The 25632-nt window shown below is 40.6% G+C and overlaps 4 protein-coding genes across 10 annotated transcripts; all 4 read left to right on the plus strand.

The window, feature by feature from the left end:
* The first annotated feature begins 1985 nt into the window (after window positions 1-1985).
* gfi1b (growth factor independent 1B transcription repressor) lies at window positions 1986-4885 on the plus strand. Its single transcript, XM_057019351.1, has 7 exons — window positions 1986-2290; window positions 2632-2732; window positions 2917-3093; window positions 3179-3408; window positions 3851-3988; window positions 4065-4230; window positions 4407-4885. The coding sequence occupies exons 2-7, from the start codon at window positions 2639-2641 to the stop codon at window positions 4583-4585; spliced, it is 984 nt and encodes a 327-aa protein (XP_056875331.1). The 5' UTR covers window positions 1986-2290; window positions 2632-2638; the 3' UTR covers window positions 4586-4885.
* Window positions 4886-12197: 7312 nt separating this feature from the next.
* Window positions 12198-16401, plus strand: gtf3c5 (general transcription factor IIIC, polypeptide 5). Of its 3 annotated transcripts, none has more exons than XM_057019349.1 (11): window positions 12198-12522; window positions 12814-13012; window positions 13161-13368; window positions 13469-13652; window positions 14100-14204; window positions 14469-14595; window positions 14722-14787; window positions 14993-15081; window positions 15221-15303; window positions 15817-15959; window positions 16145-16401. In XM_057019349.1, exons 1-11 carry the CDS (start codon window positions 12325-12327, stop codon window positions 16339-16341), a joined length of 1599 nt encoding a protein of 532 aa, XP_056875329.1. In that variant the 5' UTR covers window positions 12198-12324; the 3' UTR covers window positions 16342-16401. The 3 variants fall into 3 exon arrangements, with proteins under 3 accessions (XP_056875329.1, XP_056875328.1, XP_056875330.1); XM_057019348.1 differs by having other exon boundaries at window positions 12199-12522; window positions 14469-14583; window positions 14707-14787; XM_057019350.1 differs by lacking the exon at window positions 15817-15959 and having other exon boundaries at window positions 12199-12522; window positions 14469-14583; window positions 14707-14787.
* A 500-nt stretch (window positions 16402-16901) lies between these two features.
* LOC130517411 (bile salt-activated lipase-like) lies at window positions 16902-20002 on the plus strand. The gene is made up of 11 exons (XM_057019265.1): window positions 16902-17003; window positions 17236-17383; window positions 17483-17602; window positions 17837-18034; window positions 18107-18237; window positions 18321-18428; window positions 18523-18637; window positions 18827-19013; window positions 19136-19339; window positions 19487-19696; window positions 19798-20002. Exons 1-11 carry the CDS (start codon window positions 16941-16943, stop codon window positions 19979-19981), a joined length of 1668 nt encoding a protein of 555 aa, XP_056875245.1. The 5' UTR covers window positions 16902-16940; the 3' UTR covers window positions 19982-20002.
* A 1111-nt stretch (window positions 20003-21113) lies between these two features.
* Window positions 21114-25507, plus strand: LOC130517412 (general transcription factor 3C polypeptide 5-like). 5 transcript variants are annotated; one of them, XR_008947715.1, is made up of 14 exons: window positions 21114-21268; window positions 21376-21523; window positions 21593-21712; window positions 21979-22177; window positions 22312-22519; window positions 22620-22803; window positions 23274-23378; window positions 23625-23739; window positions 23862-23942; window positions 24149-24237; window positions 24377-24459; window positions 24551-24569; window positions 24973-25115; window positions 25251-25507. XR_008947715.1 is itself a non-coding variant. In XM_057019266.1 (13 exons), exons 2-13 carry the CDS (start codon window positions 21431-21433, stop codon window positions 25445-25447), a joined length of 1617 nt encoding a protein of 538 aa, XP_056875246.1. In that variant the 5' UTR covers window positions 21114-21268; window positions 21376-21430; the 3' UTR covers window positions 25448-25507. The 5 variants fall into 5 exon arrangements, 4 of the variants coding, with proteins under 4 accessions (XP_056875246.1, XP_056875248.1, XP_056875247.1 ...); XM_057019266.1 differs by lacking the exon at window positions 24551-24569; XM_057019269.1 differs by lacking the exon at window positions 24551-24569 and having other exon boundaries at window positions 21115-21268; window positions 21979-22182.
* Window positions 25508-25632: the final 125 nt, after the last annotated feature.

Below are 25632 nucleotides of genomic sequence, written 5' to 3' on the forward strand. Positions count from 1 at the left end.
TGTAATGCGGTTTCGCGTGACCCACATGTAAAGAGCGCACGCGCATTTTATTATTTTTTTTCACCCTAGTAGAGCAGAGTCGATCATCTGTGTGTCTACAAAAGTGTACACCAAGATCCAAATGATCTGCAACATAGCTTTTAATTAAACAACAGCACTGTTAAAGATCAATATCAACTTTCCAGTTATTAAGTCAAATATGTGATCCCAGAATTGTTTTGATGGGATTTTTTTTTAATACCCATTATTGCATTTTTAATCAAATGCAACCTTACAGGGAATTGCAGCCTTAATTGGCAGACAGATACTCTCTTGCACATGCAAACTGTTTCCTGTATTGCACTGGCATGTTGTTATGTTGCTTCATGGGCTGAATAGTATTCTTTGATTTAATTGAACTAATAAGCAAAATGCTACAGCAAAAGATGGCTTCAAGTTACTAATGCCTGTTACACTAAAGGAGCTAAAGACATTCAAGGAAGGCTTCCATGATTCAAAGGTCTTTGAATATATGCGAGACTTTGCAGCTCAGCAGAGGTGTTGGGACGGATACCATCGCCATACCAGGAAACCCTACAAACCTGTGGTTAAAAGTCAAGGTGACTGCTGAAGCACTGGTGGCCCCTACCTTAGTTCCTGATTGTTTTCAAATATTTCTTTTTTACTGAGGCATAAATTCATATTACTGCATCTGGACCCTGATGTTATAACACTATTATCATCCAGTAATGTATTTCTTTCTCAGGTTCTTCTTCAGATAATTTGATGCTGAAGTTGTCATTTCTAGTTGTTATAAACTTGAGATGGTCTCCTCAGTGGGCCAGCTGGTGTGAGCCAGAACACATTACCAAGGCCCAAACAAATCAGTGCCATTTTTCTCCTGGCCTCCCAGCCTCTGAAAATCAAAATCAAATCATAAAGCAGCCTTGAATAGATGAAATGAAATGTATTTGATACATGTTAAATGTGCATTTTAAAAGGAACCTTCTTTCATATTTATAATTAATTTAGAGAGTGAAAAATATTTCAAGTCAGGCGGTCTAATTATAGCATACTCACACATCTGATAAGACCTAGATCTTTAATATTGATGACCATTGAATTCTTTGACTCTTTTATTGTCCAGAAACTAGATTATGTATTATGTTAAATAATACATTTGGAATATTGTAATTGAATTCACATTAGGAAAACATATTAAAGACATTTGATTGGAATCAATCCACTTGGCCCTAGTTTTTGGATATTGGTTTTATCACTTCGCTATATGAACTTATATTTGTAAGTATCTTTAACGACCACCAGATGGCGCACTCGCTTCTTTCTTAGTCACGCGTGCTTATCGCAAATAAAATGAAGATGTTTCTTCAAAAAATTGAAATTAATTAATATTTTTACAAATGAAAATGTCCACTTCTGTGATAAAAGCTGTTGATGACATTCATAGTGTCTCATGTTGTGTTTTCATTCAGTGCTCAACATCCTGCTGTAGTTTTCTGTCCGAAAACAGATGCGCTTTGATAAATTAGTCAAGTGAAGTCAACATGTCAGTTCCTCCTGACCGGTCTGGTGTGTGTTTTGGTGTCTGTTATCAAAGTGCTACGGTCTTTTGACATTATTTGATCATTTAAATCTCATACACAACACGGGCGTTCACACTTCGCGTAGGCCTAAATCATTTACATCAAACAACATGAAATGGAAACTATTGTTTTGAGCTTGATTTTACTTACTTTAATTTAAAAAACGAATACAACTATTAGGAATATATTTCTTTATATCATTTTTTAAATATTAATCGTACACGTTTAATGCGCTGCGATACATGCACCAAATACATTTAAATGAATAAATTATTTGATCATTTACCGGTGTGTGTGTGTGTGTGTGTGTGTGTGTGTGTGTGTGTGTGTGTGTGTGTGTGTGCGTGCGTGGGCTTTTTATGTAACTGTTGCATTGTCAACTAAGGCCCTGTGTACGCAAATTTCCACCTGCAGTTTGGCCTTTTCATTGGTTGAAACCACAGTCAGATTCTCCTGCGAAATTATCTGATTGAAAATCAGGGAGGGGAGAGAAAGAAGGAGCTACAAGTGTGGCGGTTCAAACTGTGCATTGCTTTCTGCACTTTAAGGAAAGGATTTTTAGACGCATTTTCCCTTCGCTGTGCAAAACAGGGAGGTAATTTTTAATCCTCATTAGGCCTATTACACCATCTTTATTCAATTTTTATCATCGTCGGCTCTATCGGACACTTCACGTCACACGTCAGCTGAAACTGTCCAGATTAAGGGTGAGTGTGTGTGAATAAATACCTCGTGATGAACTTTTTCTAACTTTTTAATAGGATATTTTGCGAAAAACTCCGAATTTTTGGACCACAGGGTGAAATTAGATTGTCAGCGCATTTAAAGGCTTTTTAGGTGACAGATCTGTCGCATATACAGATGTTTACATGCTCAAGAATGGAACAAAAGTCGTTAAATTTGTATTGGCCAGGCCTTTTAACTTCTCTGGTTGGTGATGAACTATTGGGAAAAAAAATTCCCCACGTTATAAATTAGTATTGGGGTTATTTTTATTTTGTTTTGGGTGTATGTTTGGTTTTTAACGACTAAAATGTCTCACACGCAGCGTCACCATGCCGCGATCGTTTTTGGTGAAAAACAAACGCAGCTCGTCGTATAATTTGCACCGAACTTATGAAGACGAGTCAAAAGCCGCCGTCACGGCAGGTGAGAACCATCTTTCACATTAAAAAAACCCACATGCTTCACGTTCAAAAGTTCAAAAGAAACTAAGAAATATAAGAACCAGGTGCAGGAAGCACATGGCTTAATTTTTACTGAATATTATGTCATCCCATAAACACACATCATTCAGTAACCTATCCGATTTTAATTTGTTGTGGATTTCTAGAAGATCGACCAGAGGTTGAGAGCGCTGACTCAGACAGGCTGCAGTCAGATGAACAGTCGTCTCCTCTGGACTGCCGCTCATTTAAAAAGGGAGATGCGGATCCCAAGAGCCCCTCACCTGCAGACACAAATCCAACTATACCCCCCGTGAACCCCGCGCAGCCCTACTATGCAAACGGTGAGCGCCCAAACTGTTTAGGCCCATCGAGATCCTTGAGGATTTTCCAGTAGAGGTGTGCTAGACATGTCTGTGCCCCCCTCAGAGCCCCATATGACGGGTTTCCATCCTTACTACAAGCCGACCTACGCCTGGGAGCCTGTACCCTCCTCCTATGACCTCCATCAGCTGAGTTTTAACCCCACGGTGCTGCAGCATGCCAGCAGTCTCTACAGCAGCCACATCAGCTGCACCACGCAGCCCCAGCAGCCTCTGGACTGCACTACACACTACTCCCCCTCCTCCAACACCTACCACTGCATCACCTGCGACAAGGTGAGTCCCTTTTGTCCACATTCAGATGCTCTAAATGTGTTTTGGTGCATTCCCTGATCAGAATGAGCAGTAAATGTTGGATAAGGGAATATTTTTTCCCCATAATCTGTAGCCTCCAAGGTAATATATTCTCTGAACAAGCTTTGTAATTACAATCGGTACAAATTCAGGCCACCTGAGGGTGTGAAGATTTATGCTGAATGTCTGGAAAATCCATGCAATTTTACAGTTTAGGTTAATTGTCAGAGCCTGACAAAAATGGAAAGCTCCAAATTCTAGAAATGACGTCTTTACACGTTGTGTTGATGTACATTTGCGGCATATTTAATCAATTTCAAGGCTCCATAAACTCTAACCGGGCAATCGAACTCAGAGGGATCAGAGAATTCAGAGTATCACTACACCGTCAGTGTTGCCATTAAAAGGAGCGGCGCTGTTTTAGGTGTTCTCAACCTCTCACGGGCTGGAGGTTCACGTCAGGCGGTCACACAGCGGAACGAGACCTTTCGGTTGCAGCGTGTGCAGGAAGACATTCGGCCACGCCGTCAGTCTGGAGCAACACATGAACGTCCACTCTCAGGTACCACTCTATAGGGGCAAATGCTCTCCATGTGTGATGCAATATAATCTGATTTTGTCTGCGTATTTTTCAACAGGAAAAAAGCTTCGAGTGCAAGATGTGCGGCAAATCCTTCAAACGCTCCTCCACCCTCTCCACGCACCTCCTCATCCACTCAGACACAAGGCCGTACCCCTGCCAGTACTGCGGCAAGAGGTTCCACCAGAAGTCTGATATGAAGAAGCATACGTACATTCACACAGGTCAGAAACACAAGCCTAAGCAAATGCACTCCCATTTGCATTGTTCACACAGAGGAACAGTAGCCCGACTCACTGGCACCCACAAGTGTCACTTTTTTTGATTGAAGACGACCCGATAAGGGCAGTTTTTGCTGAGAACGGCTGCCTCTTAACACCACTGATGTCCACTTCTGCAGGTGAAAAGCCCCACAAGTGCCAAGTGTGCGGCAAGGCCTTCAGCCAGAGCTCCAACCTCATCACCCACAGCAGGAAACACACGGGCTTCAAACCGTTCGGATGTGACATTTGCTCCAAGGGCTTCCAGCGCAAAGTGGATCTGCGCCGGCACCACGAGAGCCAGCACGGCATGAAGTGAGGAGGAGAAAGCGGCCACTGACTTCTGCAGTTTGTTTTTAGAAATAAGACAGCTGTGAATGTTTAATTTAAAACAAATAAGTGAAAGAATATGAAGATAATGACTCTGTAATATATTGGAAGATTTCTGTTTTTTATTTTAAAAGTGTATTTGCATGTGGAAAAAAAAGCATCCGTTTTTTTGAGAAACAGTGAACAGTGAATGGAAATAAAGGGTGAACGGCGTGTTTTTAAGAATGTGAAGTTGTAGAATGTGGAATAAACACAGATCTGCAATAAATTGGGATTTCATGAAGCAAAATGGTAAAGATCTGTGTCATTTACAGTGTCAATGTGACATATGTTTTCAATTTTATTTCAATTCTCATATTTGCCGCCGTGGGACAATAAGGATTTATCACACTCTTAAGTTCATGACTTTGAGGAAAGCAAACATTGGTGGACTCTCCCATAAGTTTGATTAATAGAATTGGAAGGGTAATACTATGTGTTTATTAATAATGATAGTTGTCAATAACAGGAAACTGCTATCCTTGTGAGGTCACCGGTGGTCTTCATCAGAGGTACCAGATGGTACCAGAGGACATATAGATAAACCCTGAGCTGGAGGTGTAGGATAAACGTCTTAGTTTAGGGTGGGTGATGTTGGGTTGGTAAACAGTCTCCATTTTCTTTGTAGGGTTGAGCTCCGTGTTGTTGTGAGCACACACAGGCGACCCCACCCCAGGTGAGCTCAGTAAAGGTTACAAACTCCAGGAGCTCGACTGTTGGTGTCGGTGCACTGGGTCAAAAGCGACTAGGGGCTGGATACAACAGAGGCTTCCATCACTGATGTGACACTTCCTGGCCATGTCATTCTGATAGAATCCATGTTGTCACTATACTCGTCTTTTGTGACACGCAAGGAAGCTACAAGACACAGCCCCTTGTACCTCGAAGGTAAAATACACGCACAGTGTTTGTCTAAGCCGACACGAAGAGCACAGTAAATATACTTTTTTTTTCTCTGTTCTGTTCTTTCTGTGTGTTTTCCTGACTCATTTTCCTGTCTGAGCAGGATGTAGAATTATATGGCTTTAGCCTGAAGTGAAAATCTCTTGTGAGAGCAGAGATAGTGCGTAAAGGAGCGATACCACATTCAAATGACGCTCCTGGAACATTATGCAAATTCCCAGCTGGAAAGCTATTCGCACCTGAAAGTCGACTAGAAAGCAGACGGCCCAACAAGAGGCGCACACGCGGAGGGCGCAAATCCACCGCTGTGATCTGTATTTTTAAATCTGAATCTGAATAGGCCATGACAAATTCTGGCCTTTGCAATGCAGCGAGTGAACAGGGATGTGAGGATTAACAAGAAGCTGTGGAAAAGGGATTGATTATTTAGTCAACCGTCACCACACCCACTCAACCTGTTGGATTTATTTCAACAAACAAATGGTAGCGCCTATGAAAACTCACCACCTTCCTCAAACACCAAACCTGTTAGGACATTAAGCTGCTCGGGGCAAATCAGATCATCGCCTGGGCCTTTTAAATCTGAAGAAGTAGGAGACGCTCGGTAAAAGGAGGTTTCGTTGCACGATTGACTAATGTTCCGACTCAAACTGCTAATCCAAGACTGAAATACGTGAAATAAATAGCGGAATAAGTAGGGCAGGAATGTGTTTGGCTGTTTTGCGTCGGGGGGAGTGGTGGAGAAATCAGAGTTTGTGTAGCATGAACACGCTAATGCTGACTGTTGCAAACAAATCTGAGGTCTAGCATGCAAAACATCTCGGTGGACCTGGCACAGGAGGGCCCGTTGTAATCCCACCTGACCGTTTGTTGAGATTGGGGGCACGGCCCCTGCAGACACAAAGAGCAAATCAAAATAGCAGAGAGGAGAGGACAGAGGTGCATTTTGGGTGGGACTTAACAAACAGGATGTGGGTCCTGAAAGGGGAGAGGCAGCGCTGCCGTGTAGCCATGGGGGGAATAAAAAACTGGGGAAAATGAGGAGAGAGCACCTGAGAACACCTGAGGAATTCTTTAACTGGTGCTCAGGCAGGAAAAGCTCTGTGGTTTTCTTTACAGAATTCCGGGCTCTGCTGAATCCTTCCATAGAAGTGCCGTGTGCCGGTGTCACGCTGTCCTCCCAGCTGCAGATTTAGTTGATCTGCAGGTTTGACAGTTACACAGCAACACAACCAGAGGACTGAACAAATTACCCACAGTAATAGGAAAACAAACATTTCCAACAGCATCCTTATTTATTTATCTTATTTTATTTAGATTGATTTATTTTTAGAGCTAATCCTACTCTTTTTATTTTGCATTTATTTATTCTGGCCTTCAATTTTTTTTCACCTTCTAAAGAACTAAATAAAGCTTGTTAAAATAACCTACTATTAATGTCTATTCAATAAAAGGAAGAAAACCCATGCTGCTGGTCCATGAATGGTAATTTCACTGGAAGGAACCGAACCTGTCAAAGCCAACATGATGAGGCACTCGGCTCACTGCTGTAGAGGCCCAGCCTTCCTGGATCCACACCCTTACGGATCTAAAGTTGCTCTTTTTTTCCACCCCTTATTAATTATCTCAATCAGCAAACAGACAAGAGTAAAAAATAAAATCAAGACTTTAGCACCATGAATTTGTCTTAAACCCACCTCCCTCCTCATAGAATCTCACACCCCCCCCCACACACACACACACAAATAACTGGCAAAGACATGGTCGAGAGAAGAGAAATTTGTCTTGCAAATTAGTTCCATGCAAATGAAGCAGAGCCGGTAAGGTGGAAACACTGGAGCACGGACGGCTGAGTGTGCCCGAGGCAGATGCAGAATTCCAAAGATGGGCCTCTCTCTGCCCTCATGAGATCCAAATCTGAGTCCTCATTTACTGTTATATGATCCCACAAATTGTCACACCCTGTAGCTCCAAACTGACTCATGTTTTGGACACAAACAATCCTGCCCCAAACCTTCAGAAAAAATGAGCAGAACCCAGATTCATTCCTTATTTTTTCTGTTTTAAAACAGATTCAACACAGTTCCCTACTGACTACGTTCTAGTTACATGTGGTACAAACAATGATGGAGGTGGTGAATTCCCTTCATTTTTGAAGTAGTGCTGATTTCAGAAACTGCATTTCAGCCATTCTGGGCACACGTACATATGAAAATCAAAATAGAATCTGGTTCTGTTTCCCTCAAAATGATCAAGTCCTCAGTCCATTTTCCATCTTCATTTATATCTATATCACACGTTCTCTATGTTTCCAGTCTTGTTCTGGCATGTTGTGTTATTTTATGTGATGCTATGTGGAGCTGCAAGGGTGTTTAAATTTTATATTACCTTCAAACCTGCTTTGTGTATTTGTTTTTTCGTTATTAATTCTAATTAAGTTTTTTATATTGGAAATAGCTGAGTTTAAGAAAAATGGAGTCAATAAGAGATTGAGATAGAGAGCATTAGTTTGTGGTCCATATTTAATTGAATTAAAGATAGAACGGGTTGTTAAAGTTAAATTCTCGGGGGTAATGATAGATGGTAATATTTGCTCGAAATCTCAAATTAGTTATATTCATGCCAAAATGTCCAAAAGTTTTTTTTGTCATATGCAAAGAAAAACACTTTCTGAATTACAGATGACTCCACATCCTGAACTGTTCAATAATACTACTAATAATAGAGGCTCGGGCTATATTAGCTCTTTACAGCCGTTGTTCAGTCTGGACAAATAAGCTGTCAGAACGATTCACAACTCTTCCTTTGGAGAACACAACAATCCATTGTTTCTGCACTCAAAACTACTTCCACTGCTACTAGCTGACATTGTCCAACTTCAAACAGCAATATTTATGTACTGGTACAAACCAAGAGACCACCTATTACAATTCAGGAAAGAGAATCAATTCAAACTTTATGAAAATTCAATTTGAAAACAAAAACAAATCAGCACAACTAAGACAGTTTATATCATATCAAAACTTTAAACGATTTAAATAAAGAGCTTAAACGACATCCAAACATGTTTCACTTTTAACACAAGGATGCAGTTTATTTTCACTGAATCTAGGGAGGAAGAATCTTAACCTTCATCCATCCTTCAACCTTCATCCATCATCAGTTTTTTTGGAATTCCACCACTTCTCTGCTGCTGCTGCTGTTGCTATTGATGCTGTTACTGTTTCTCTTGTGGTTGTAGATGTCATGTGCCTTATCGTCACTGTCACCATCCCTATGATTATTACAAATACTGACATGTTGTTGAGGTCAATGTTGACATTCTCTGTACTGTATATGTGGCACTCCAGAGAGAAGAATCCCATATTTTTAGTTCTCCTTCTGGTTTCTTCTTTTCCTTCAAAGGTTTTTTTTGTACATTTTTCCTGACCAGGGTGGAGGGTCTAAGAACAGAGGGTGGCACAACTACACAGATTGTTTTACTATTGACATGCGTCAATCAGCAAAGGGTTCGTTTTACAACCTGTATATTACTTGCAAAAAATGCATGCATGCAACTATTAATCGCTTCTTATTTGTTATTTATCTCTGATGTAACTGTCTTTATTTGCACAATATTGGGTTTTCATTACATTTGGGTAAATATAAGCTCCAATTCCACATGGGAGCTGAAACATTCACCCTGGCCCTGCCAACAGCCACAGTTATGGCAATTTCCAATTCATATTTCTTTATCATTGATGTGACAGGCTGTTTGCAGAACAAAGATGAAAATAAAATGTTAACAGATTTCCTCCATCTGACTGGACACCGGAAGTGACAGTATGACCACATCCGCTGCTGTCACATAATGCAGGGGCGATACTTGCAGGGAGCCTGAAGTGACGCCGTATTGTGGTCTGACGCATCCTGAGCTCTAATAGATAAGTGCTGCGATGACACGTAGGCAAAGCCACAGCGACACACTTTAAAGTGTGTGTGTGTGTGTGTGTGTTGAGGGGGGGGTAGACAGTTACGGTACTTGTTTCCCAGGGATTTTTTTTTCTTTACCAATGGCTTCAGGTTATTATCCAGCTGGAGCCTCTTTAAGAGGCGGGGGGGAATCTTTCAAAATGAACATCAAAATGCTCATGAACATTTATTACTATGGTTAAAAGTTACTAATTTAAATTTAAAGTTAACATTTATTGACTTCAATTAAAAAAAAATGAGGACAAGAAGAGTGTAATTATGTCCGTTGGCAGCAGCGGGAAGGCCTTTACTGGCTGAGTCCAAGGTAGTTTTCTCTGTCAACTGGACTGGGTTTCTTCTCTTGAAGACGTTTCGCCTTCTATCCAGAAGGCTTCTTCAGTTCTGAACTCGCTGGGGAGAGAGCTTGAAAATATAAAGCCCCTGTGGACATATAAGTCAGGTTACTGACTATATTTTCAAGCTCTCTCCCCAGCGATTTCAGAACTGAAGAAGCCTTCTGGATGGAAGGTGAAACATCTTCAAGAGAAGAAACCCAGTCCAGTTGACAGAGAAAACTACCTTGGATACGATGACCTGGATGACTGAGAATTTACACAGACATCTTTACTGGCTGAGGGATTCCTACCTGCACTTTCAGGAGAAAAAAAAAACACTTCACCCATTTTACTGTAAAGGAGAGCTGCCCTGGACATGCGCTCTGAGCATTTGAGGGCTCGACACCTTGCTCAAAGGCACCTCGGCAGTGCTCTGAAAATGTCCCAGCACCTCTCCTGCTACCAGCCCACTTCCCAGTTTTCGGTCAACAACCATGATTTGAACCAGAAACCCTTCGACTCCCATCTAGAGGCTGTAGCCATTTATACAAAATAAAGTAAAGCAAAATTTAGTAAAGCAAAATTTAGTAGGACAAGTGGGACAGTTAGCATCCAGAACTCAAGAGATTTAATGTTGGATGCATTTGTGTCAAGAGACATGTTCAATAGAAAATAAAGGTGAGCCTGTGCCTGTCATTTACTCAATATGAGCATTAAATTGATGTTTTTGGAATAATATTAATGTAATTTCCTCCAAAATCCAGGCAATAACAGACTGAAATAAAATGATGAACTGACATGAACTGTGAAAAATTATTCCCATTTGCAGGGTTAAAAACACTTTATGTAAAGAAAACAGCTAAAACAAAAAACTTTCAGCTAGGACAACCTAAAACTGAACGATCATCCTGCCAGCTAGTCAAAATCACTAGACAATAGAACATTTTTGTATATATTGATGTCAGAAACAATTGTTAATATTTATTTTGCTGTTAAATGTTAAATCAAAAAAGCACTGGCACACTTCAATGACATATATTTACAGGAATATGTAATCATATGTCATAATATATTTTTGTCCACATACATTGCTGCAGTGGTCGAATGGCTGCATCACATTTCCAAATATGGCTTCAGTTACAGAAAAATGGTAACAGCTGGAAGCCCCTAAAAAGTCTGAAGCTCAAAAGCTGAGAAGAGAAGAGAAGAGTGTGAAATCTGACAACAGCAGACTCTTTCAGAGTGATCCAGGCAATGGCGATGGGCTGATAACCTTATCATGTCTTCCCCACACTCTAACGGCTGGAAGAGGGAGGTGCAGACAGGCCCTTGACGCAGATAGCACCACGAGCTGAGCCAATACTCAACAGAGCAAGGCAGCCTAGAGAAGAAGAGGAAAAAATAAATATAGAAAGATTGCAAAAAAATCCTTACTTCACCACCACCACAGATTGTCAGTCAGAGCTTTGTGTATCTTACTGTACTTGCTCTTCCCCTCCCATCTTTACTTAGAATGTAGCTTCTTAAACAGTGAGATGGCTCCTTGTTTTTTATTTAACTCTGTTCCTTTCCAATAGAACACAAATGTAGAATCTATTAACTTGAAATAAAGTTCAGTGAATCTCAAACAGGATGATAATGATGCAAAATGTTTTAAAATAGGATGCAGTTTATGCAATAATAACCATAAAATATTGTTATTGTCAAGAGAATACTTAAAAAAATGTCCCAATTAAAATGGTGATTAACTTAAAACGAATAATAAAAGTTGCCTGTAGGCCTACATTGTTACAAATCCGGTATAAAGTCAACCCTTACAGGCATGAAGAAAGAGGACTAACTAGAATAAAAGTAAACACTGTGTCGCATAACGCTTTAATGGCCCTTCAACAGAATCTTCTCCTCTGAGGGGATTACTGTTGTTGGTTTCTGAGAAGGAAGAAGAGCCTGTAAAAGCTTGACCTTCAAGACAACACCACTTTATTGGATGTTAAAATGCCCGTAATTACAATAAAACTTATGGCTTCTGGGTGTTCAGGGACATTGACTCTCTTGTTGACGTTTCACCCACGGGGTAATAATTGTCACACGTCTATTCGGACCATCTTGTCTGAATTTGCCTATATAATATCGCCACCAAGCGGCTAGATGTGTGTAGTGTTTTGTAGTTGGTTTAAATTTCGACTGTAACTGAAATGGTATACAAAGATACGGTATATAATCAGAGACAAACTTCATTTTAATTGGCTACGGATTCGTAGAATTGTGTTTATTTTATTTTTTAATGTGACCCCAGAGCTAAAGTGAAATGCTGCATGTCTACGAAAGGACTAATTCGTCTGCAGAACTAAAAGTCTGAGCTTGCGATTCCGCCCGGTGTCATTATATGCGCGGACACAACATGGAGGCGCTGTAACTGTTTCGATTGGCTTGACTAAAACGCAACGTTTATCATTCAGATACAATATTAATTGTGTTTGTTTTACATACTACACATGATATGGCGGACTGCAGGGAGTTAAAGCTGGATTTTACTCTGAAAGAACTCACTCTCTCCAGTCAGTCAGAAGATGTGCCAGGCAGCTCGTCCACCGTGGCTTTGCGGTCTAACAAATTCGTTTGTGTGGAGTATCCTGCAGTGGTTACCAATGTGGACAAGATGCTGGAGACTCTCGGAGGCGAAGAAAAATTGTCTAAAGTAGGCACGCACGACAGGGACAGGCCCTGTGCTGAGTTTCAAAAACAGGGTCTCTTTGGGCGTTAAAAAGCGCAGATTACATATACAGTGTGATTGTGATGAGGATTTGGATTGAGTCCTTAGTGATTTTACTACTTTTTAGGCTTTAACTCGTCGTGCTTTTTTACACACGTTCGACTAAAATAGAACTGAAAGAGGTTTTGTGAGAGCGCATAACTGTCCATGTATTACTGTTTTTGGTGTAACCTTCATAACAGCTGGACTTTGTGCAATTTTCTTGCAATCCCACAGACTTTTGCCTACTCAAACAGACGTCTTGAGCTCCGTTTCAGACCTCAAGACCCTTTCTGCCACTCTCTCTGTGGAAACCGCTTTTCCTCAAGCAACCTCATCCTGAGAGTGAGGCGTCGGGTGCGAAAAAATAACCCCAAGGATGCTGAGATCCACATGGACATACTGGGAGTCATTGGAACAACGTACAAATTCCAAGGTCAGGTGTACGTGTGTGTGTGCGTGCGTGTGTGTGTGTGTCTGTGTTTGTGTGTGTAACATTTCAGTAACAGTGATCATGAGGAATTTCAGCTTTTCATAGAAATGTGATGTGTGTTTTATTTATGTGGTGTGTTTATTGTCTACAGGGATGGCAGACTTTCAGTGCCTTGCTATGCATTCAGAAGGTGGAAAAAATACATCTTTGTATGACAAAATTATCCTCCGCAAAGTTGAGAGCCAAGCATTTTTTGAGCAGGACTTGCCCTACTTTCTGCCCCCGGCCATCTTCTCACGCCTAGACACTCCTGTGGATTACTTTTACCGACCTGACATCCATCAAAAACCTATCACTGGGTAAAACATTTCAACGTCAATGTCACACTGTTTGTGTTTGCCTGAAGTAAAATAGCATCATTATAATCCCCCTAATATTTCTCTTTTTTCCTGATTATAGGAAGCGGTCCTCTAATAATATTAATTTAATCGGTTTAAACCGCACTCGGAGGCGTCACAATGCCATCTTTGTCAGCTTCACTGAACCCTCCGTACCCACCAAGTGCCTTGAGGGAGCCATAACTAACTGGGAACAAGTTTGCCAAAAAGATCACGATAAGCAGGCTGAAGAACAGTTGAGAAAGGTGTGTGACTGTAAAACTGGTGCCTTCTTTAATATTAAAATCCTGTACCCTGGGAACGATGTGATCCGTTTTGCTTCAGGATTAAAAATAAGTTAAATTTGTTGAGCAGAAACAACAAACTGCAGGTTTGTAATAATACAATTAAAGTAATATTATTCACATTCAAGACCTTCTGGTGGGTATTCTAGATTTTATTTTAACTTAGCTCTTAAACAAAGTCAAAACAAGCAGTTTGTACGACACAGAACATTCTTTTATTGTTTTTTTTCCAGCATTCAACTGTTCTGTTTAAGATTATTAACTGACATTTCAGTCTGACGGTAGTATTTCCTTGCTTTTTCATGAAAATATAAACTTACAGTCACAGCAGAGATAATGCATTGTTTTGCAGTCATTTGCTGTATATTATCTTATCGTTAACCAAGCTTTTTTTTTTTTTTTACCTAGATGTTTGAGAGCCGGCCCATCTGGTCACGGAACGCTGTCAAGGCCAACATCAATATCCAGCCTGATAAACTGAAATTACTGCTGCCTGTTGTGGCTTACTATATGGTAAGCAGAGAGGTGGAGGATGCTGATTGTTAGATTGTTTAAATATTCTAAAAAAAAATCCCCTAATTTCACAGTGACCCTTTAGGAATACAAAGGAACCTTGCAGATACTGAACAGAAAAATCTCAAGAATTGAGGGTGTTTTTCCTTTTAATTAAAGATGTGTTTTTGAAGTTGTGTCTATTAAATATACATTTAAAAAGAATTGTGGCCATCATCTCCCTTTGTGTTCATGTTAAAGTTAAACATGAGCTTTGATTGCCAGGTGACAGGACCATGGAGAAGTTTGTGGGTTAGGTTTGGATATGACCCCAGAAAGATGAAGGATTCAAAGAAATATCAGCTGCTGGACTTCAGGATCAGGTGCAGCACGAAGCATGGTAAGTCCAGTGGTCTGTGTTTAAATTTTATTCATAATTATTTACATTTTTTTAACAAGCTGTTTTATCTCTTTCTGAATGGTTCATGTATTTGGTAAAAAAAAAAAATTGAATATCTTTTAGGATATTCATCATCAGATATGCCAGTAAAACCCAAGCGGAGCGCCCTTAACTACAATCTACCTATTACAGTCAACAAAACAGGTGACTGCACTCCTTAATCTATTCTGTTAATTTTAATATTGTTTTAAAAAGGTTTGTCGAACTTGTATCAATATGTATTATGATCCAACTGAAGGATCATCTTGATTCTTTTAAACACCTGTTTAATTTGACAGCAATGAATGTAGTGCTGTGTAACAAAGACTATCATAAATCACTTGGTGTTGTCTTTTAAAAAAAAAAAAAGTTCCACAACCAGCCAGTTTGATGGAACTTACAACTCAGGAGGGCCCCAGTACCAGTCGGGACACAGCCTCAAGCATATACCAGCTAAAGGTCAGTAGTGAGTGGAAAAAAGATAATGAGATCACAACAATCTCCACCTGTGATTGAATAATAGAAATATAATCTATGGTTCATTTGCAACAACTTTACATTTGCCTGAATCATATTCATCCCTGTTTCACTTCCTCAGGAGTCCTCCTACATTTTCCGAGAGGGCATGCTGCCTCCCCACAGACAGATGTTTTATCAGCTGTGTGACTTGGATGTAGAAAGGTATCATCGCAGTTCTCGTCCATCCGTACATGCGACATATAGTTTTTCATCTGCAAGGGAAGGTTTTAAAAATCTGCAATCTTTCACCAAGACACCTCCAGCAGGAATCAGCGAGTACTGCAATCTAAGGGTAACATAAATTAATGCTTATTTAGGCAGAAAATTCCTCCCATTTTTAAAAAATCAAATATGATTAATGTGACTCAAAGTCTTACTTGTCTAAAATATTGAATAACTCTGTGGATACAGAGCCTGCGATTAATAATACCCACAAAACAAATAGTTGTTTGAAACAGTTAATGTGTATATACTGCTGGCTACCCAACATAGCAAATTGTCTTAATTGTCTTTGTTTACATTTTTAATATTAATGGGGGAAAAGCCTGAACACTGAAACTATATCAAACGGGTTGAAGAGTGGTGAAACGAGTCTAAACAGACGAAAATGTGCATTACAGGTTTAGGGTACAAGTAAATAGAGTGCTAGTTTCAGTGCAGCTGTCTGTTCTCCAGTATCAGACAGGTGGTCGATCAGAACACCGGTGAGGAGCAGGTTTGTGAGGAGCGAGACGGCTGGTGCGTTCCCGGCACTAAAGATAAGTTGAGGGACATGATCTCGGGAATGATCAAGAAGGTGGTCCGAGGCCAGAAACCTGGTAGGTTAAAAAAAGATGTGTGTGTGTGTGTGTGTGTGTGTGTGTGTGTGTGTGCGTGTGCGTGTATGTGTATGTGTGTATGTATATATATTAAAAAATAAATGAATGTTGACTCTTGAAGAAACGCTGAATCAATAAAAGGAGGAGTGACAGTGTATCTCACTTTACTGGTCCTCCTTTTTCAGCATTGTTGGTGCACTCCCAGAAGCGCAGACGCAGAGGCCTGTTGAGCTTGACCCATCCAGAGGTAGGGGACAAGGCAAAGGAGGACATTCAGGAAGAGGAGGACAAGGAAGATGAGGAGGAAGATGAAGACGATGACTTTCAGCTATCGGAGGAAAGCGAAAATGAGATGGAGACAGAAATACTGGATTATATTTAAGGGAAAAGTTAAGCATTTATGCCAACGCGTGTAAAATGTAAATAAATATGTAACTACTCACATCTTTGGTCTGTCAATTTAATTAAGGAATAAATGGGATTGTGGGGTCAAATAGTGCCAAGACTGTTGATGTCAATGTGGCTTTTATACGTCTGTATGGAGCAGACCGGTGGACAAAGGTAATCGGGATGATTTGTTGCACAAGACAAATGTGAGACTTTGAGTCCAGTTGAACAGCTGTGTCAACTCAGCAGAGGCTGGCGTCCACTGGACAACCTTAAACAGGCTGGAGAAAAAAGTGCTTTCGTAAAGGTTTTTCAATAAGATACATCTCTGTAAAGAAGAAAATTAACACAAAACACAACTAGAATGATATATTTATTATATTTGCAACGGGCCGCTGAAGACACCCTTTTTCTACATGGTGTTTTTCTACAAGAAGTTTTTACATGATTCAAAAGCACTGAGCAAAGCAGTGGTTAAGTGTAAGTGTGTGTTACGCAATGGTGAGAAAAGTGATTCGCTTATTCTATCTTGCTCATGTTATCACGAAAATATAAAACTCATCCACAATCAACCGGCTTCTCAGATCGGTCACAATGGCAATGTTTGGGATTGTGGTGGCTGTTGCCGTCTTTCTGGAGACAGTCTCTGCCACCTCTGTATGTATAATATCTTTCAAATGTTTTCTTCATTAGCTAATATACAGATTTGATATTAGACACACAATTGTACATTAATTCTATTATTTATACATTTTTCTGTGATTATTACTGAAAACATAAGTGGTGTTTTTTATTTTATGCAGCAGCATCTCAGCATTATTGTGTAAACAAACTGACTGAATGAGACCAATTCAAGTATTTTGCACAAACCTTTGTGTAATATTTCCAGCTTGGGGTTGTGTACACCGAGGGTGGCATGGTGGAGGGGGATAACATCCGCCTCGGGTTCCGCCGACACATGGACATTTTCAAGGGCATTCCCTTTGCCGACATGCCTGGAAGGTTTGAGAAACCAAAGCGTCACCCTGGCTGGGACGGTGTGTTGCTCAAAAGGGAACTGTACCCTAGACCAGAACCTCGCACCTCCAAGAACAAATCAAAAATTTGATACTGGTCCATTTCACATCTGTCTACAGGTGTTCTCAAAGCCAAGGAATATAGAAATAGATGCCTCCAGGTCAATCTTCCAATGACCGACACCAGAGGGAGTGAGGACTGTCTTTACCTCAACATCTGGGTTCCTCATGGCAGCTCAGGTATACAAAATGGTGAATTTGTCATAGAAATGACAGACAGGTTAAGGTTCTATTAACTGGGCATATAGCTTCAAATTAGCCATACAAACAGGTGTGACTGCAGTCAGCATGATCCTCATTGACAAATATCAGATCTTGTTGGACCACAACTATTGTGCTACATAATTTGCCAATTTTCAAGCATATATAACATTGTTTTATTAAGGATAAGCTTCATTTCTCTCTGTCTCTTAGTGTCTACTGGTCTGCCAGTCATGTTGTGGATCTACGGAGGAGGTTTCTTGGCTGGTGGGTCCATGGGCGCCAACTTCCTGGATAACTATCTGTACAGCGGACAGGAAATTGCTGAAAGAGGAGAAGTCATTGTGGTGACGGTGGGGTACCGTGTGGGCACTCTGGGCTTCCTGAGCACCGGAGATTCTAGTTTATCTGGTAGGTGTTACGAAAACAAACTTCAATAGTTGTAAAAGTTAGTAGCTTGATTGAGAGAAAACTGATTTTCAGGAAACTATGGGCTTTGGGACCAGCAAGCCGCCATTGCTTGGGTGCACAGGAACATCCGTTCATTTGGAGGAGATCCTGACAACATCACCCTCTTCGGAGAGTCCGCAGGTGGAGCTAGTGTCAGCTTCCAGGTGTCCTGCTCTGTTTTTGTGTTTGTCACATTCATTTTTGGGAGAATTCATGAAACTGATTTCACATGCCTCCTTGCACCAAGACCCTCACTCCCCACAACAAAGGGACGATCAGGAGGGCCATCTCCCAGAGCGGCGTGGCCCTCTGCCCGTGGGCTGTCAACAGGAACCCCCGCAGGTTTGCTGAGGAGGTACAGGACACGTTGTTTATTTCTCCTGTGGAACTTTTCCACCCACTAGTCAGTGGCTGGATGTAATCAGGAGTGATTTGAATGGTGTCTGCAGGTTGCTCTGAAGGTCCACTGCCCCACTGATGAAAAAATGGCCGCCTGTTTGAAGATGACTGACCCGAAACTGCTAACATTGGCTGGTTCTCTCAAGATGAGCAGCTCACCCGATAGTACGGACACAACACTCTGCACTGTTTGCACGTTTTGCATGTCTTTGTTTTCCTCTTCAATATTGAGAATATGGTAGAGTTTGTCCTAGTCGTCCAGTAAGCTTCAGAGCTTCTAAGAATTTAAATCGAAGCTATTAATTACCGTGGTCAATAAACCTAAAAATGCTGAAAATATTCCTTCCTGTTCAGACCCCCTCGTATCCAACCTGGTCTTGTCTCCTGTGATCGATGGGGACTTCCTGCCAGACGAGCCTTACAACCTGTTTGACAATGCAGCAGACATCGACTACATCGCTGGAGTCAATGACATGGACGGACACCTCTTCACTGCATTTGATATTCCTTCAATCAACTCACAGCTGGTAGACACCCCCGTGTGAGTTTACCTCAGTGTGTCGAGTATGAGAATGACGATGATGGATGTGAAAAGAGAATACAGAAGATCCACCTATCGGAGGACTAGCAGAGAAGTGTTGTTTCCTGTTTTCTTGTGTCCAGTGATGAAATGAAAAGGCTTCTGAGATCCTACACTAAGGAGAAGGGTGCAGAGGCTGCAGAAATTGGCTTTTCCACATACACCTTAAATTGGGGATCAAATCCCAATAGGGAGACCATCAAGAAAACTGCGGTGGACGTTGGAACAGACTACATCTTCCTGGTTGCTACTCAGGCTGCCCTTTACCTTCATGCTGCCCATGCCAAGCAAGAAAACGACCCTTTCTATTTAAAATTAATTTGGAGTTATTTCATTTAGTGTTTTTGTTTCACTTTTTTTTCAACATCTGCAGGGCCATTATTGGTTCAGTTTAAAGGTTTCTTTGGGGTGTTTTTCTTGTATTTTCCTTTCAGAACGAAACGCACCTACTCATACATGTTCTCAGAGCCCAACCGTCTGGGTGGTATTACCAAGCCTTACCCCAGCTGGATGGGAGCCGACCATGCTGATGACCTTCAGTATGTCTTCGGAAAGCCATTTACCACCCCTCTGGGATACTGGCCACGACACAGGGATGTCTCTGGCTACATGATTGCCTACTGGACCAACTTTGCCAAAACTGGGTATAATTACAGCTTCATAAATAACATAAAAAGTTTGACTATATCTATGGTGTGGTTATAACTGGACCTTACATTTTCCTTTGGTTATTGTCCACATGCAGTGATCCCAACAAGGGAGACTTGAGTGTGCCTGTTACATGGCCTCAGTTCACCAGCACTGGACATCAATACCTGGAAATCCACTCAAAGATGGACTCAGGCTATGTGCACCAGAAGATGAGGATGCGTTATGTGCATTTCTGGACTAGCGTCCTCCCCAACCTCAATGTAACCATCTCTGAATAAAAAGAACATTTTCTCACCTGAGCAGAAAACAGCAAATATTTCTTTGGTTTATTTGTACTATTGGTGTCTCATTGAATAATTAATGCAGACTGGTCACTGCGACATAGTTCCAGCACATAAATTCTTGACAGGAACACAAGCTTCTGCTGATCTCTGATATCTTTTCTGATGCTTAAGCAGACACTCATCTCATTCTTGCAGAGCAGAAGACTCATGATGTGGAGCACCATCCTAAGAGACATTTTGGTACATAGAGAAAATGAAGGTTTTCTCCCTGAAAAGGCTTTAAGTTAATTATACACTGTTAATTACCATTGGAATAGTGCTCTTTGTAGAACCTTTCTTCTGTTTCAGTACCAATGCAACATTGGTGCGATTCTCAAAGCTAATGATTAACCCAACTGCACATAAAATATATTCTGTGGGTATATTCTGGGAAGTTATCTGGACTAAGTTTGTTTGATGTACTGAGAACTGAACCACCTGTTTCTGACAGCTTTTCTCCCTCTGTCTGTCTCAAATACATACGTCCACATTGTGATGATATGTACCCACATTTTTACGACTAATATCGAACCTAGATTCAATTGTTAATATGGTCACATTTGTATATGTTTGTGGAAGCATTTACAGTATCCCTGGTTACATTTGATTGGAGTTGTTTAACAGTGGTTGTGTTCCAGCTTCAGTTCGGTAAGTTGTTATACGTCCAGTTGAATTCATCATTATAGATAAACAACTGTTGTGTGAGTATAAAGCTTCCTGAGTTATGTGTGGGAATAAACTAAACTGAACTGTGATTAAAATATGTGACCAATACTTCAAAAGAGTGCTAAATGGCTTTAGTTTTTTTAATTACATTTTTATTCATTCCTGAAAAATGGAATATTGCTTTGCACGTATACTGTACAGCAGAAAAGCCACAGTTTTGATGATAAATGGCTTTATTCCCCTCTGTACATCACACAAAAATCCGGACTCAGCTGTACTTTACATTTGTTCGTCAGCTTATCTGTTTTTCTCCATCTGTCTGTTTTTCTCCACCAGATTTAGAGCCACTGCCACCATGCTATCAGTGATCAAAAGTAAACATTACTCTTTGTGTGAGTGTGTGTGTGTGTGTGTGTGTGTGTGTGTGTGTGTGTGTGTGTGTGTTCTGCTCCTTCAGAGGCAGGTCTTGTGTATAAAAGCACCTGGGAGGTATTTGTGGCTTTCTGTGCAGCCATGGAGAAACAGAAGAGTCTTCTTGTTCTTGCCTTGTTTGTGACCACGGCCTCAGCTGCCTCTGTAAGCCATTGCTACCACTCTAAATGTCCATAACACTAATTTGAAGAACTCAAAGAATGTGAGCTTTTTGGTCTGCTTAAAGACCTCTGGTTCTATTGTTACTCTAGCTGGGTCTTGTTCAGACGGAAGGTGGTCGTGTTCAGGGGCAGAATATCCCTCTTGATGTGTTCCGCTCCGTTGATGTTTTCAAAGGAATCCCCTTTGCTGCCAAGCCTGGGCTTTTTGAAAAACCCAAACCTCACCCCGGCTGGGATGGTATGTAAATATCAATTTCCACCATTATTAACAGGAAAGGAAAATCTCTCGCGCTTTGTCCACCACCAGGGATACTGCAGGCGACGAGGTTTGCTGAGCAGTGTCTCCAGATTAATGATCTTCAGACCACGAGTCTTGGGAGCGAAGACTGCCTCCACCTCAACATCTGGGTCCCTCAAGGCAAACATGGTACAGTAGTTTCATTTTTGAATTACATATACATATTTTGATTACATATACAGTGTGATTGTGATGAGGATTTGGATTGAGTCCTTAGTGATTTTACTACTTTTAAGGCTTTAACTCGTGCTTTTTTACACACGTTCGACTAAAATAGAACTGAAAGAGGTATTCTGTAGTAGTTTTGTGAGAGCGCATAACTGTCCATGTATTACTGTTTTTGGTGTAACCTTCATAACAGCTGGACTTTGTGCAATTTTCTTGCACTCCCACAGACTTTTGCCTACTCAAACAGACGTCTTGAGCTCCGTTTCAGACCTCAAGACCCTTTCTGCCACTCTCTCTGTGGAAACCGCTTTTCCTCAAGCAACCTCATCCTGAGAGTGAGGCGTCGGGTGCGAAAAAATAACCCCAAGGATGCTGAGATCCACATGGACATACTGGGAGTCATTGGAACAACGTACAAATTCCATGGTCAGGTGTGTGTGTGTGTCTATATTTGTGTGTTTGTGTGTGTAACATTTCAGTAACAGTGATCACGAGGATTTTCAGCTTTTCATAGAAATGTGATGTGTGTTTTATTTATGTGGTGTGTTTATTGTCGACAGGGATGGCAGACTTTCAGTGCCTTGCTATGCATTCAGAAGGTGGAAAAAATACATCTTTGTATGACAAAATTATCCTCCGCAAAGTTGAGAGCCGAGCATTTTTTGAGCAGGACTTGCCCTACTTTCTGCCCCCGGCCATCTTCTCACGCCTAGACACTCCTGTGGATTACTTTTACCGACCTGACATCCATCAAAAACCTATCACTGGGTAAAACATTTCAACGTCAATGTCACACTGTTTGTGTTTGCCTGAAGTAAAATAGCATCATTATAATCCCCCTAATATTTCTCTTTTTTCCTGATTATAGGAAGCGGTCCTCTAATAATACTAATTTAATCGGTTTAAACCGCACTCGGAGGCGTCACAATGCCATCTTTGTCAGCTTCACTGAACCCTCCGTACCCACCAAGTGCCTTGAGGGAGCCATAACTAACTGGGAACAAGTTTGCCAAAAAGATCACGATAAGCAGGCTGAAGAACAGTTGAGAAAGGTGTGTGACTGTAAAACTGGTGCCTTCTTTAATATTAAAATCCTGTACCCTGGGAACGATGTGATCCGTTTTGCTCCAGGATCCCGATCTTATTTTCAGGATTAAAAATAAGTTAAATTTGTTGAGCAGAAACAACAAACTGCAGGTTTGTAATAATACAATTAAAGTAATATTATTCACATTCAAGACCTTCTGGTGGGTATTCTAGATTTTTATTTAACTTAGCTCTTAAACAAAGTCAAAACAAGCAGTTCTGTACGACAAAACATTCTTTTATTGTTTTTTTTCCAGCATTCAACTGTTCTGTTTAAGATTATTATTAACTGACATTTCACTCTGACGGTAGTATTTCCTTGCTTTTTCATGAAAATATAAACTTACAGTCACAGCAGAGATAATGCATTGTTTTACAGTCATTTACTGTATATTATCTTATCGTTAACCAAGCTTTTTTTTTTTTTTTTACCTAGATGTTTGAGAGCCGGCCCATCTGGTCACGGAACACTGTCAAGGCCAACATCAATATCCAGCCTGATAAACTGAAATTACTGCTGCCTGTTGTGGCTTACTATATGGTAAGCAGAGAGGTGGAGGACGCTGATTGTTAGATTGTTTAAATATTCTAAAAAAATCCCCTAATTTCACAGTGACCCCTTGCAGATACTGAACAGAAAAATCTATTTCAAGAATTGAGGGTGTTTTTCCTTTTAATTAAAGATGTGTTATTGAAGTTGTGTCTATTAAATATACATTTAAAAGAATTGTGGCCATCATCTCCCTTTGTGTTCATGTTAAAGTTAAACATGAGCTTTGATTGCCAGGTGACAGGACCATGGAGAAGTTTGTGGGTTAGGTTTGGATATGACCCCAGAAAGATGAAGGATTCAAAGAAATATCAGCTGCTGGACTTCAGGATCAGGTGCAGCACGAAGCATGGTAAGTCCAGTGGTCTGTGTTTAAATTTTATTCATAATTATTAGCATTTTTTTAACGATAGTTTTATCTCTTTCTGAATGGTTCATGTATTTGGTAAAAAAAAAAAATCGAATATCTTTTAGGATATTCATCATCAGATATGCCAGGAAAACCCAAGCGGAGCGCCCTTAACTACAATCTACCTATTACAGTCAACAAAACAGGTGACTGCAGTCCTTAATCTATTCTGTTAATTTTATTATTGTTTTAAAAAGGTTTGTCGAGCTTCTATCAATATGTATTATGATCCAACTGAAGGATCGTCTCTTGATTCTTTTAAACACCTGTTTAATTTGACAGCAATCAATGTAGTGCTGTGTAACAAAGACTATCATAAATCACTTAGTGTTGTCTTTTAAAAAAAAAAAAGTTCCACAACCAGCCAGTTTAATGGAACTTACAACTCAGGAGGGCCCCAGTACCAGTCGGGACACAGCCTCAAGCATATACCAGCTAAAGGTCAGTAGTGAGTGGAAAAAAGATAATGAGGTCACAACAATCTCCACCTGTGATTGAATAATAGAAATATAATCTATGGTTCATTTGCAACAACTTTACATTTGCCTGAATCATATTCATCCCCGTTTCACTTCCTCAGGAGTCCTCCTACATTTTCCGAGAGGGCATGCTGCCTCCCCACAGACAGATGTTTTATCAGCTGTGTGACTTGGATGTAGAAAGGTATCATCGCAGTTCTCGTCCATCCGTACATGCGACATGTAGTTTTTCATCTGCAAGGGAAGGTTTTAAAAATCTGCAATCTTTCACCAAGACACCTCCAGCAGGAAACAGTGAGTACTGCAATCTAAGGGTAACATAAATAAATGCTTATTTAGGCAGAAAATTCCTCCCATTTTTTAAAAATCATACATGATTAATGTGACTCAAAGTCTTACTTGTCTAAAATATTGAATAACTCTGTGGATACAGAGCCTGCGATTAATAATACCCACAAAACAAATAGTTGTTTGAAACAGTTAATGTGTATATACTGCTGGCTACCCAACATAGCAAATTGTCTTAATTGTCCTTGTTTACATTTGTAATATTAATGGGGGAAAAGCCTGAACACTGAAACTATATCAAACGGGTTGAAGAGTGGTAAAACGAGTCTAAACAGACGAAAATGTGCATTACAGGTTTAGGGTACAAGTAAATAGAGTGCTAGTTTCAGTGCAGCTGTGTGTTCTCCAGTATCAGACAGGTGGTCGATCAGAACACCGGTGAGGAGCAGGTTTGTGAGGAGCGAGACGGCTGGTGCGTTCCCGGCACTAAAGATAAGTTGAGGGACATGATCTCGGGAATGATCAAGAAGGTGGTCCGAGGCCAGAAACCTGGTAGGTTAAAAAAGAAAAGATTAATATATATATATATATATTATATACATAAACGCAGTTGACTCTTGAAGAAACGCTGAATCAATAAAAGGAGGAGTGACAGTGTATCTCACTTTACTGGTCCTCCTTTTTCAGCATTGTTGGTGCACTCCCAGAAGCGCAGACGCAGAGGCCTGTTGAGCTTGAACCATCCAGAGGTAGGGGACAAGGCAAAGGAGGACATTCAGGAAGAGGAGGACAAGGAAGATGAGGAGGAAGATGAAGACGATGACTTTCAGCTATCGGAGGAAAGCGAAAATGAGATGGAGACAGAAATGCTGGATTATATTTAAGGGAAAAGTTAAGCGTTTATGCCAACGCGTGTAAAATGTAAATAAATATGTAACTACTCACATCTTTGGTCTGTCAATTTAATTAAGGAATAAATGGGATTGTGGGGTCAAATAGTGCCAAGACTGTTGATGTCAATGTGGCTTTTATACGTCTGTATGGAGCAGACCGGTGGACAAAGGTAATC

The sequence above is a fragment of the Takifugu flavidus genome, chromosome 20, assembly GCF_003711565.1.
Source record: "Takifugu flavidus isolate HTHZ2018 chromosome 20, ASM371156v2, whole genome shotgun sequence".
Taxonomy (NCBI): Eukaryota; Metazoa; Chordata; class Actinopteri; order Tetraodontiformes; family Tetraodontidae; genus Takifugu; species Takifugu flavidus.

What these genes read in the sequence shown, in the direction of transcription:
- gfi1b (XM_057019351.1), top strand. Translation starts at nt 2,639, where the DNA reads ATGCCGCGATCGTTTTTGGTGAAAAACAAACGCAGCTCGTCGTATAAT. An exon ending in AAAAGCCGCCGTCACGGCAG is followed by an intron (nt 2,733 to 2,916) that starts GTGAGAACCATC and finishes GTGGATTTCTAG; the next exon opens with AAGATCGACCAGAGGTTGAG. An exon ending in ACATGAACGTCCACTCTCAG is followed by an intron (nt 3,989 to 4,064) that starts GTACCACTCTAT and finishes ATTTTTCAACAG; the next exon opens with GAAAAAAGCTTCGAGTGCAA.
- gtf3c5 (XM_057019348.1), top strand. Translation starts at nt 12,325, where the DNA reads ATGGCGGACTGCAGGGAGTTAAAGCTGGATTTTACTCTGAAAGAACTC. An exon ending in TATTACAGTCAACAAAACAG is followed by an intron (nt 14,788 to 14,992) that starts GTGACTGCACTC and finishes AAAAAAAAAAAG; the next exon opens with TTCCACAACCAGCCAGTTTG. An exon ending in GGTCCGAGGCCAGAAACCTG is followed by an intron (nt 15,960 to 16,144) that starts GTAGGTTAAAAA and finishes CTCCTTTTTCAG; the next exon opens with CATTGTTGGTGCACTCCCAG.
- LOC130517411 (XM_057019265.1), top strand. Translation starts at nt 16,941, where the DNA reads ATGGCAATGTTTGGGATTGTGGTGGCTGTTGCCGTCTTTCTGGAGACA. An exon ending in AGACAGTCTCTGCCACCTCT is followed by an intron (nt 17,004 to 17,235) that starts GTATGTATAATA and finishes TAATATTTCCAG; the next exon opens with CTTGGGGTTGTGTACACCGA. An exon ending in GGTTCCTCATGGCAGCTCAG is followed by an intron (nt 17,603 to 17,836) that starts GTATACAAAATG and finishes TCTGTCTCTTAG; the next exon opens with TGTCTACTGGTCTGCCAGTC.
- LOC130517412 (XM_057019266.1), top strand. Translation starts at nt 21,431, where the DNA reads ATGTGTTCCGCTCCGTTGATGTTTTCAAAGGAATCCCCTTTGCTGCCA. An exon ending in CATCAAAAACCTATCACTGG is followed by an intron (nt 22,520 to 22,619) that starts GTAAAACATTTC and finishes TCCTGATTATAG; the next exon opens with GAAGCGGTCCTCTAATAATA. An exon ending in CAGGTGCAGCACGAAGCATG is followed by an intron (nt 23,740 to 23,861) that starts GTAAGTCCAGTG and finishes AATATCTTTTAG; the next exon opens with GATATTCATCATCAGATATG.